Genomic DNA, 12,362 nt, shown 5'->3' on the forward strand with positions numbered 1-12,362 from the left:
CATACGTTCAGTTGGATGTTTCCAAAAGGCTGGAATATTGGGATTAACATGCTTTTAGATGTGTAGTGTGAAATATTTGTTTTACACCTTGTGTACATTTCTAAATGGAGCTAAAGACCTTTTGGCACCAATTTGAAATTAGATGGATATCTTTTAAAGGTACTGTCTGTATATTAAAAAGAAAAGTGAGAATGATAATATGCATCTAATTCTCAAAACCTGCCACCCTTGTAATAAGTATTTGAACAGATTGAATGAGCATGAAAATATGAACTGTTTCAATAGCCACAGTACATAAAATTACTTTCATAGTTCCTCATAATAATGACAATAAATACAATATCGACAAAGGCCATATACAAAACATTCAGTTTAACATGTATATTGCCAGAACATGTGCATTGTTTGCTATTATGAGTGCTTGTTCAATAACCAGAATTAAACTAGTAATATCTATTCCTTCTTCACCACGTACTGCAGTGCTTTATGATCTTGAGCTGAGTAGGTGCTATACCAGAATGTTATGCAGCCAGTGAGAATAGGCTCTAAGGTGTCCCAGTAGAAGATGTGAGATTACATCAGACGTCTAAGGAATAGAGGTGTTGGTGATATCACTTCTTGACAGTAGTTGAAGCATGCTGCTCAATAGCCGCCTTATCGATGTAGACGGTTTTTGTTGTCGGATTTTTGCTTCATGAAATCTATGGCCAGCTCCTTGGTTGTGCTTTCATTAAAGATGACATTGTTGTCCTGGTACCATTGTGTCTAAAGGTAGATATTCCTTTCAAGATGTCTCGCCATTTTTAGTGATTTTTTTTTTAAGCCTATGATGGTGTCATCAGAAAATTTAAAGATGGAGTCAGAGCCGTTTTACATCAGTCATTTAAGAACAATTGGTAAAGAACGGGATTCAGCACACAACCTTGTAGACTACCTCTGTTGAGGGTCAGTATGCCAGTCAGTACAAACGGACTTCTGCCAGGTACAAAGTTCAAATTGCATCTGCAGAGGATAGCACTACATCTCAAGTTGAGTTTAGTGGTCACCAGTGTTAAATGCTAAGCTGTTGTTTATACAGATGTGTCTGGGAGTTGTGAAGTGCAAACTCTGTGGACCAGTTGTAATAATATGCAAACTCAAGATGGTTTAGATGTATCTGGTGTATTTTTTTTTTTTTAATGTGTTCCAGCACTAGTCTCTCAAAATGATTTCATCCTTGGTCTGTATTCATTCTTGCAGTCCACTTCTGTTGTCTTAGGCATTGGGAAAAATTGTCTTTTTGAATCAAACAGGAACCACAGATTCTCTTAAGATATTAGAGACAACCCCAATTAGTTGCAATGCGTTTTTAAAGCATGTTCTGAACTGATGCCATATGAACATGTTTAAAAATCCTCCTCCTGTTGAGCAGAAACAGAAAGATGAATCCTGTGCTGGCAGACAAATAACAGGGTGCGTGTTATAATCAAAGTAAGCATAGAAGGCATTAGGACGTGCTTGGCACAGTATGCAGATAAAATTGGATTAGGGTTTCCTGTGTACCTTTAAACATTCCTGAACTCTGTTTTAGTCATCACTGCTCCTATACTCCGATCTCCAGTTAAGCCTATATTTTCTACTTTTCTGAGCTTATACTTGGTTAATCCTGCACTCCGTAACCTTCCCACAAATTTTCCTTCTGTTGCTCTTCTCTATATAAATGTTGCCACTATTTAAATTTTGATTGTTTAAATTTTCGTTTCTTTTTAAACTTTAAAATATGGGAAACAAAATATTTTACAAATTTTGTTTGAAGCATTTTTTGATCTTTCCAACCTTTACTGCTCATTTTACATTTAATGCAGAGAAAAGTTTACCATCTATGGCACTGTAACATAGCTTTACATAAAAATCTTTAAAATAAAATGAATAGAAATCAAAAAAAAAAAATCTAATTCACACCCATCTTTGAGCAATGGCAAATTTAAAAAAAAAATTGCTGGTAAGACGATGTCACGTGTCCACGGAGTATTAAATCTCAGTATTTTTTGTTTAGTTTGGAAAATTTACTTCAACAGTGATCAACATTTTTGTCCAGTTGATATACATATGGTAAGTACTATACACCGTGTGTGCCAGATAATTGCTGGGGAATGTGTATCAACCCATTTTATGAACCATCTTATAAGAATTCCTGGAATTGGATTATTTCTTGGCAGGATTGGTCACAAGGTAAAAAGCAGCTCTAGATCAGTTATTAGTCCATCACCAGGTGTATTATGCAAATTCCCACCCTTGCATACCTGAAAGTAAACCAGAGTAATATAATAATAACTTCAAGCCTGTCTGTCCATTGATGCTAACTACTCATTTGGTATTTGAATTAGTTTTTGCTTCAGTCATTTTGATTTTTAATTTCTGACTTAAATTTCTTTTTAGTAGGTCCATACAGCACTGATTTTCTTTTTTCCATTATGTTTTTAAATGTTGTTTTTGTTTGTTGCGTTATGGACAGCTTTCAGAACTTCATTTCAATTAATAATGGTAACAGTCCAAAAACTCTGCAAGGATATGGTTTGTTTATTATTGTTTTTCCCGTGAATGCTGCCATGCTGTAATTAATAAGGAGGCATGAGAAAGATGAGCATCCCTAAACTTGTCTTGGCTGACATTTTTTTAAAAATTTTTTAATTCATTTATACACTTCTACGTGACAATACTAGTGTTTTAGTATTCATTTTATAACTAAAAACACCTTTGGAAAGTTTGTGGTTAGTGTCTTTACCCCTGATTTATAGTCAGACAATACCCACAACCCAACTGGCAGTTACCTGTATTGATGCAACTATTACAATGATGCAGAGAGGGTAATAATACAGTAAAGGTACAGACATGTCCAAATGCAGTTTCAGTTCAGTTTCCAATTATATATTTACACCTCATTAACAATATACTTGAGGCATTATATGTTCAAATTAAAAATTATTTTAACCTTTTAAAGATCAGAAAAAAATTAATTTACTTGTCTTGCAGTTACTGACTTTTTGTTGTATGTCATCCTTCCTCAAGGTACATTCTGATTACATATAGCTTCTGAGTGTTGTAACACCTTATTTTTCCCCTTTATAGGATGGATACATGCTGTTCTAACGTCTCAGGATTGCATGGCGTTTGGGGGTAATTTTCTACATAACCTTAATATAAGCATGCAGCTCAGGTGAGATTTTTTTTCTCAAGTTGGTTGGTTTGTTGACTTGAAAAAATATACTGCGTGTGACCAATTTTGTAATTTCTTTGAATAACAAATACAGCATTGAACTGTTGTTTTATGTAATGCAAATACTTCTAAGCCCCGAAACATTTGTTTCATGTTAGAATAAAATCTTAAGAAAAATGATGCTGTTTGCACAAGCATTTAGTGACTCTGTTGTGAAAGTTTAAGCTGGTAAAAAAAAACTTCCTTCACCAGTGAATCATTCAAAAACTCCAAATCCCAAACTCAAATGATTATTCAAGTTGTTCATCTGAAGGACAGCTGTGAAAAAGAATACTAAAGAGCATTTTAAAAAAAATTAAGAGATAAAAATACATCAGTTAGGAAATGAGCACAACACTGTATCCAAGTTTATAGATGTTGTTGGTTCCATTATCTGGATGTAGAAACTACATCAAACCACAGAGACACTGTCTGAAAAAGTTGGTACTCCAAAGTCGTCTTGCAAAAATGAAGTAGACTTGTGATAGAAGCCACAGAAAAAACTAGCAACCACTTTACAGGAGCTACACAGTCCATTAGCTCCTTGAGTAATTGAGAGCTGTGAATAACACTGGCCTGCATGAAAGGAAGACCCAAAAGAAGCAAGTACACTGAAAGAATCATGCAAAAGCATATCTGCAGTCCACCCTGCAACCCGAGAAAAGGTTTTCGGGTTAGATGAAGTGGTGAAAATGTATATCTTAACACCTCACATAAACACAATATTATACCAAAGTATGGTGGTTGGTAGCATTATACTCTGAGGCTGTTTTTTCATCAGCAGAAAGAAGGATGGATGTTGGTAAACAAATGCTGTTAGAGAATCTGTTTCTAGTCAATCCCTTATCTCAATCCGTTTCCTAGTTCGTGGCAAATCTGCCTGGAAGAATGGGCCAAGATCATACCCAAACCATGTGCGTAACTAATACATACAGTATATACCCCAGCAGATCTAAAACTGTTACTGCTGCAAAAGGTGGCTCTCTCTACACAATATTAAAATGTATGGAATTTAAATACAGTGTATTTCCAGTTTCCCTTTTTAAGATTTTATTCTAGCATAAAACAGTGTTAACTTTTCTTTCAAAGCCCAGAGATATTTTTATCACAGAGAACATTTAATAACTTCAATAAAATCAGAGAATATAGTTTCAGTAATACCCACTATATATTCGGTGGATTCATCTTTCATACCTCTAGCCTGACCTGGGTAAAGCCTCTGTCTGCAAGAGTTTAGGTTTCCAGGTTTGTGCTGCCACAAGCAGACATCACTGTTTTTATCAACTTTGAACTGAACTTTCAAAGGCCCCTAGGATACCACTGGATCAGAGCCTCTATACACAACCCTTTTTTTTTTTTTTTTTTTTTTTATTATTTAATCTAAAGCAAACTTTTTTTTTAACGTTTACGGCACCACTTAAAGTTTCAAATCCCTCCTAGTCTCGCTAATTCTTTTACATGCATCTGACAATTGTTTTAATACTGTGTTTATTTGTCTTCAAATTTGTTGGGTTATAAATTGATCTGTTTGTATGGAATGATTACAATGAAAATTAATAAAATAAAAATATAAAAAATAAAAAAAAAATACTGTGTTTATGGCGATGTTTTAAATTTTAATGTATTTTCATTGTCTCTTCATACAATTGTAATCTCTACATCATAAAACAAATGTAATTAACTTATTTTGTCACAGGTGTTATGAGATGGAGAGGAGACTAAAAACTCCAGATCTATTTAAATTTCCTTACTTTGAGGCTATCTGTTGGTATGTTGCCAAAAATTTGCTGGAAACCCTAAAAGGTACATAACTATTTTGTCTATTATTCATAACCATTCTGATAGAAATAACTCCTCTGTAACTTCAAAGTTAATTTGCAAACCTTAGAAATTTTGACACTTGTAAGATTAGGGAAAATAATATTTACTAGAAATCTAAAGGTAACATTTCATTTTTGTCAGGGAAATTATAAATTAGCTTGATTACACCAGTTATGGGCCTGCATATTTCTAATTTTCTTGAGGTATTTGTGTTCATAAGCACACGTTTTCTGTAACATTTTAATTGTGAAATATTACTTATCTATGGTCCTGCTAGTTGGAAGATTAATTCAGATTTCTTTGGTGCAATAATGTTGTAAACAAGTCCCCAGTTGTGAGCATGTCCACATGGTTAATCAATGATTTTCCAGAATATGGTATATATTTTTGTTGTGTGTTTGTGCGGCTATGTTTTATTTCCACTGAAGCCGATTACTTTCTGTGAAAGAAGTCAGTGGTATGAAAATTCTAGCCTCCTGTTCGAGTTGCTTACAATAAATGCTTCATTTAGTATTTTAAGCTAGACATTGATAAGTTTGTACAATTAAGTAAAATATGCAATTAGTGAACATACATAAATGAAAATGTACAGGTTTACCCCCCTTTCTCTTTTAAAGTTTTTCTTTATAGGTGATATTTGGTTTTTAATTATTTTTAAATATTACAACAATTAAGATTACCAAAATCTAAATTTTTTTACAAGAATGCATTATCTTTTCTGCATTCCTTGTCATATTGGTTTTAGGTTGGATGAGGCTCCCTGTCAATTATTCCTTTTGTTTACCATAGCCGTGTCAATTGAAAAAGCCATTTGAAAACTTTGTATCTGGTCCAACCACTGTGATCATTTTTTACTAGGTGTACGAGTATTTCAGATTTTACTAAACACCCCAGAATACTCTTTCTTTCTGTGTGTGTGTGTGTGGTCTCTTTTTGATACTGATATTTTTACAAAAGTATTCATAGGTCTTTGTATGTGTACAATTTGAAACCCTGTGTAAAAACCCTGAAACATTTAACAAAGTGTGTAAGGTTTTGAGAAAGAACAGGTGGTCTTAAAAGCAGAGGTACAATGCCCAAGCCATGTTAGAATAAAGTTGTGCTTTCAGGATAATGGAATAAAAGAGATCCCTTTTTTATTCCATGATAATCTGATTTGAGTAATCAAGTTGGAGATGCCAATATAATAATAGCAGTTTGACATTATTTCCCAAAGCGTATATTACCTGTAAACCAGTCAACTGTAGACTCCTTATGTAAAGCATGTACTCCCAAATCCGGTTTACAACCACGTGTACTCATTCAACACCAGTTGCTATGCTTTTTTTTTTTTTTTTTCAAAACCTGAAATGCAGGAAAAGTTTTGTATTTTTATGCCCCAATGCATTTAGAAGACTTTTTTTTTTTTAATAGTTTTTGCTTTTTTAAACTTCATTTTAATGTCATATTCTTAAGTTTATATTCCATGAATTGTATGTATACATTTTTCCCCTTTAACTGCCCCATTTTTCCTGCTGTTTTTTTTTAAACATTTTAAGTTTCATAAATCATTCTAATTTTGATATGTTGTTTGAAATTCCCTTAATTTTCTTAAGCGTTTTGATGATACATATTTCTCCACCAGAACTAAGAGAAGATAATTGCCAACCACCAGCCTATTTGATAGAGGGATTAAAAGCTTTAACTACTGCACTGAAATCGTGGCTAAAGAGAGAGGTAATTTTTAAATGTAATAGAATTAAATATTTACTCTTGTTTGAAGTTTTAACAGATGCAGAATTACAAAACTGAATTGATGTAGCTACCAGCCTAGATTAAGGTTGCCTTTTACAGACAGTATTTTAAAAATGTAGCATTTCTTGATCAATTGCAAATCCCATATATACTGCAGCAAAGGCTTTATTTATTAGAGTAAGGTCTATTGGGTATGAATAAAAGGGGATTGGCCTCATTATGTGCTTGTGTTATAAATTAATCATACATTTTCTGTTATAGTGCAGGCAAAAAAGTGAATTCTTACCTTCAAGAAGCATTCATTCACCCTGTCCCAAATAAAAATTATTTCTTGAAATCTCAGTAATAAATTACAACCAATGTAGACCTTTTGCATTTTTTTTTTTTTTTCCTCGTTCTGTGTTAAAATTGTTCAATATTGCAGTGACCCGTATCTGCGTTCCCTGCAACGGGCTGGTGCCTTGTGCAGCGTTGCTTCTCTCCTTGTACCCAGTAATGCTGCTATACAACCTGGTTTCCTTCATCCCTCTGCAAATTAAAATACTGATTGGGGATGATTAGATAAAACCATTTTCTTTTTACGATGATTGCTTTTTATAGTTGTTTGCCATGGAAAAAAATGCTTTTTACAATTGTATGCAGTTTTGAGATGAATAATTTCTCATTGAAAGTTTTCTGTGCTCTTAATACAATTGGCTAATCATAAGAATGCATGACATGTTGTTATCATACGTCATAGCTGAGATTGTTGTTACTGTTTGTGACATTACAGTATTCCTTATATCCACAAAAAAGTACATTAGCTTCCTGGTGAAGTGAAGCACAGGTTTTGTATATTAAAACAATTCATGCTTGTGTTGCTGCTGGGGGGAAAAAAGTGGCTGTATACATCTCAGAAACAAGTCTTACAAATTGCAGAGCACTCCAGTTTCCCTAGTGTGTCAGTGTAAGATGTTTCTGTAATGTAATAAAACATTTAGGAACTATCAACTGCTTTATTTATTAAATTCTGTATATTGTCTAGCCCTAGGACTAACTGTCAAGACTCTACTGTTTCTATTTTATGCCTGTTGGCTTATTTCCTGTTAGGCCCTAAGCTGGATCATGTTTGTAATGATTTTTAAGTCTCCTTGTTGCCTAAGCAGATGCAAAAACCACTGTTGTAGTTGGTTTCAAATTTGATTAATAGTAAAGTTGCCTCACACTCTTCTGATATTTGTCCCCATATACTCATGTTTATTAGAGTACTTTGTCTTTCTGTGTACCAGCAGAGTCAAAGGCACTTTATGTAATAACATAATTGGTGACTGGTACATTCATTAAAAGATTAATGGTTTGTAAGAATGTGCATTACCTTACATTTTTCTCATTAAACCACACACGTATGCACATAATGTACATTTATGCAGTTTAACTCTTGGTGTATTTATAATTACCCAGGTATAAATAGTGGTAGCTTATTATATTACTATCAAAGAGCTGGCGAAAACTCCTTTGGATACACCGAAAAAGTGCTTTGTGTGCCTTAACCACAGATAAACTGTTCTAGAAAGTGCCTTTCAAAGAGCATTATTTTATTTATTTTTTTATTTTTGTTTTAAAATGACGATGTTTGCTTGCTTTTTTGTTTGTTGTACTTGTCTATGAACAGTGATGTTTACTGTTGCCATCTGATTGCTTAGCGCTATGGGCCGGGAAAGGTGCTCTGTAAATTGAAACCTTCAAAAAAACTCCGTCATTACTTAGTTTTAATGTTATTAGTACAGAATATTTCATGCCAGGTGTCAGTCTGTGTTATACCCCATAATATTAGTTTTTGGCACCTGGTAAGAGGCTACAACTTTCAATATTACACTGTTTGTTTAATAGTATATAGCATATCACATTGAGAATCACAAAAAAGATGTACTTTGTATGTTAGAAAGTTATGTATATGTAAATATTTTTCTTATTTTAACATTGAGAAGTGAAGGATATTACAAAGCTAAAGAGTTCTGTAGATGTATATGTTAAATATGATGGTTGAAAAATTTCATGCAGAGAAAAAAATGTCATGCGTGAGCCATCAGCCACCTTTCCTTTTTTTTTTTTTTAACGCGTTTTTTCTGTATGCAGTCTGTAAAGTGCAGTTCATCATTCTAAGTCCTCAGTATGTGTCTGCATCATGTGTAACTGATTCAAGAGATGGTAATTCATTTCAGCCACTTCACTGAACAAAAAAGTAGTGTGTGGCTTTTCATTGCAAGAGAAATATGACTTCACCACTTTTTTTTTTTTTTTTTGAGTCACTTTACATTTTTTATTATTAACACCTCTTTGCTGCTGTTCTTTTGTAATTGAATGTCTGGCAGATTTGTCTTAATGAATATGTCAAGGCATTTCCAAGTGTATGGGCACTTTATTTTTTGTATTTTTTCCTTTAGCAGTGTTTAACAAGCATCTTGCTTTTCTGTGGAGCTGTTTTCTGAGGATTGCCAGTTGTTTTGTTAAATTAAGTACCAAGTTTGCGAAGATGTTTTTTAATAGTCCCTGCTCATATGTCATCAATTCATTTAGAATTATTTTTTAAAATTTTCTGCAGAATAAATTTTATAAATGCTTTTTAACATTTTTAAGGCCAATATTAGGTCCTGATCCACAAAACTAAAGGAGCTTTATTTCCTTTGTCCTGTTTGAGTAGGACAAGTTCTAATCCCAGCAGCTTCTGGAAATTTTGTCTTTTGTAGCATTTTGATGAGATTTGTACACTGTACACCATATGCCTCCTCACTAGCTTATTACAGAATTTGAGCAGATCCTCTGTTTATTCAGCAATGTATGAATTTATGTAAACCCATGAATTCAGGTCAGTATTATCTATCTTGAATTCATAACTAGCAGGATTCTGATACATGTCTATATATGTATTTACACATTTCATTATTAACATGTATGTAAGTGTTCATCTGCAAATGCATTAAAACGTATCAATTGTTTTTTATTCTATACTTTTTTTTTAATTCTTTATATAACTGTCCATCTAAAAAGTATCAACTCTTCACACTTTTCCCCCAGCTGTATTTAACATCCTTAGCATTGCATTTTATTAAAAAAAAAATGTAAAAAGCACATTTAAAATTACATTTTTTTTTTTTGGCATTAAAATTTTTTTTATTTAATCTCAAAAGTATAATGATGATACAAATAGTAATGATGAATAAAAATAACATGAAATGAACAATAACAAAAATAACTAATAATAATACTACTAATAATGCCAAAACAGTATATAATCTCAAAATGTGTCCTTTGTGTGGTAAATTTTAAAGCACGAAGGACACAATACAACATCAGTCAGGACACTAATAGCACGTTTCCTTTTGGATTTTCTTTCTGGATTTATCACTTTTAGAATACAACTTGTACCTGTGCAGTGTGCTGTTCAGGGGTTTTTTTTTTTTTTTTGTTTTTTTTTTTTGGTCTACCAATAAGATGCTCTGGATTGATCCGCTGTGTGCCAGATTGACCGTGTCTCTTTAGTGGTAGTGTGCTTGGTGAATGTGCACCGTTCAAGTTGGCATGTAAAGTTTGCATGAGATGCAGGTTTGCCAGATTTTTGTTTGTGTAAGATGAATGCATTCTAAATGCACTGTTCCACCGGATGATGAAATATCTTTTTGTAGTATTTCTTTTGTTGCCTCTGCATAACGGGAACGAAAGTCAATTTTTGATCCGCCCATCGTACTATTGCAGTTGACCACAGCACAAGGCTTCATAACCTGCTTGTTGCCTTTTGCCTGTACAGTGACTGTAGCTGCATTATGTACAGTGCTAAGAAGACAAACCTCTTTCCTGCCTTTCCATTTCAGCACAGGCACTTTACCCTTTTGCCAAGCTACTAGCACACCTTGCTGTAATTAAGCTCTGCCAAAGTCTTCAGTCATGCCACAGCAGTTACGACACACTGTTCCATATGCGTCAGTCTTTCTTTGCAGCAAGATGTCAAATAGCTCTGGCAAAGAATAAAAATTGTCCATGGTTACACAGTAACCTTGATCCAGCAGAGCATCTATCGGAGTCCGCACTGATGACATAGCAAAGCCATATTGATTGTATTTCAGATCAAAATTTTCCCTTTCCCTGTGTACAGAAACAAATGTACCCCATTTTAGATTCACAAAACTTGTAAAGCTTTATGCCAAATCTTGCTCTTTTTTGATGCAATGTACTGTATCCATGGCAGTCTCTTTATAAAAGCCGTGAAACTTTCATTGACGCTGACATCGCAGTCTGAAATGTAAATGCTACGGTATTGTACTATAGTCACCTGGTATATCTCCCAAATTTTTTCAGTTTGGGTGCTGGATGGGTATACTCATCAAAGTCTTCATTGTTGGTAAAGTACAGATATTTCATAATTAGTAAAAACCTACACTCAGACAAAATTTCTGCAAAGAATGACAGAACTGACAGCACTTCTACAGCCCTAGTGATTCTTGGTTCTAACACTTATGCAAGACATGTCTGTACTAAAGCTTTTAGCATGGTTTTCACAGCCCAAGTAACGCTTGGGTCTAATGCTAAGGAAGTTAAAATCTGGCCCTGTGCTTTTTTCACCTGAGTGGAAATTCTTCTGGCAATGAATGTGTCTTTCCAGAGTTGTTTCTAGTTATCACAGTACTGAGTTTTTCTATTAACGCAGTTATGAAGATTTTTTAAATTATTAACCTAGTGCAATTTCATTTTATCTGTACTCCTTGTTCCTGTTAAGATCAGCTTGTAGAATGGATATTTTTGTGCAGAAACATTGAAAAGTTCTTGAACAGCTTTGGTTTTGTCTACCTCCCCAAATTTCAGTTAAAAATGTAACAAGTTCCTAGGCAGTATCTTCCCACTCTGCATACATATTTCATTAACTTGTAGAATATTTTGATTTCAAGTAGCATTTGTAATTATTTCAGAATAATTATCATTTTGTTTTACATGGAATAGTGAGAAAGCTTACTGATCTGCAGATGATGTGTGTTGGTCAGATACGCAAGTTGAGTACAGCATATTTATATAGGTTTTTTTTTGTTTGTTTTTGGGTCTTGGTTTTAGTTGCAAATTTCCCTTAATTTTCTTTTTAACCATATATATATATATATATATATATATATATATATATATATATATATATATATACAGTGCATCCGGAAAGTATTCACAGCGCATCACTTTTTCCACATTTTGTTATGTTACAGCCTTATGGCAAAATGGATTCATTTTTTTCCTCAGAATTCTACACACAACAACCCATAATGACAACGTGAAAAATGTTTACTTGAGGTTTTTGGAAATTTATTAAAAATAAAAAAATTGAGAAAGCACATGTACATAAGTATTCACAGCCTTTGCCATGAAGCTCAAAATTGAGCTCAGGTGCATCCTGTTTCCCCTGATCATCCTTGAGATGTTTCTGCAGCTTAACTGGAGTCCACGTGTGGTAAATTCAGTTGACTGGACATGATTTGGAAAGGCACACACCTGTCTATATAAGGTCCCACAGTTGACAGTTCATGTCAGAGCACAAACCAAGCATGAAGTCAAAGGA

At 33.7% G+C, this 12,362-nt stretch overlaps 1 protein-coding gene across 1 annotated transcript in view; it reads left to right on the forward strand.

Moving 5' to 3' along the window:
* Nucleotides 1-12,362, forward strand: part of LOC114657548 (lysine-specific demethylase 7B-like) — a 117,552-nt gene that overhangs the window by 70,214 nt on the left and 34,976 nt on the right. Inside the window, 3 exon segments of the mRNA XM_028809456.2 lie at nucleotides 3,109-3,196; nucleotides 4,932-5,038; nucleotides 6,681-6,772. Coding sequence (XP_028665289.2) covers nucleotides 3,109-3,196; nucleotides 4,932-5,038; nucleotides 6,681-6,772 — 287 coding nt within the window.

The sequence above is a fragment of the Erpetoichthys calabaricus genome, chromosome 1, assembly GCF_900747795.2.
Source record: "Erpetoichthys calabaricus chromosome 1, fErpCal1.3, whole genome shotgun sequence".
Taxonomy (NCBI): Eukaryota; Metazoa; Chordata; class Cladistia; order Polypteriformes; family Polypteridae; genus Erpetoichthys; species Erpetoichthys calabaricus.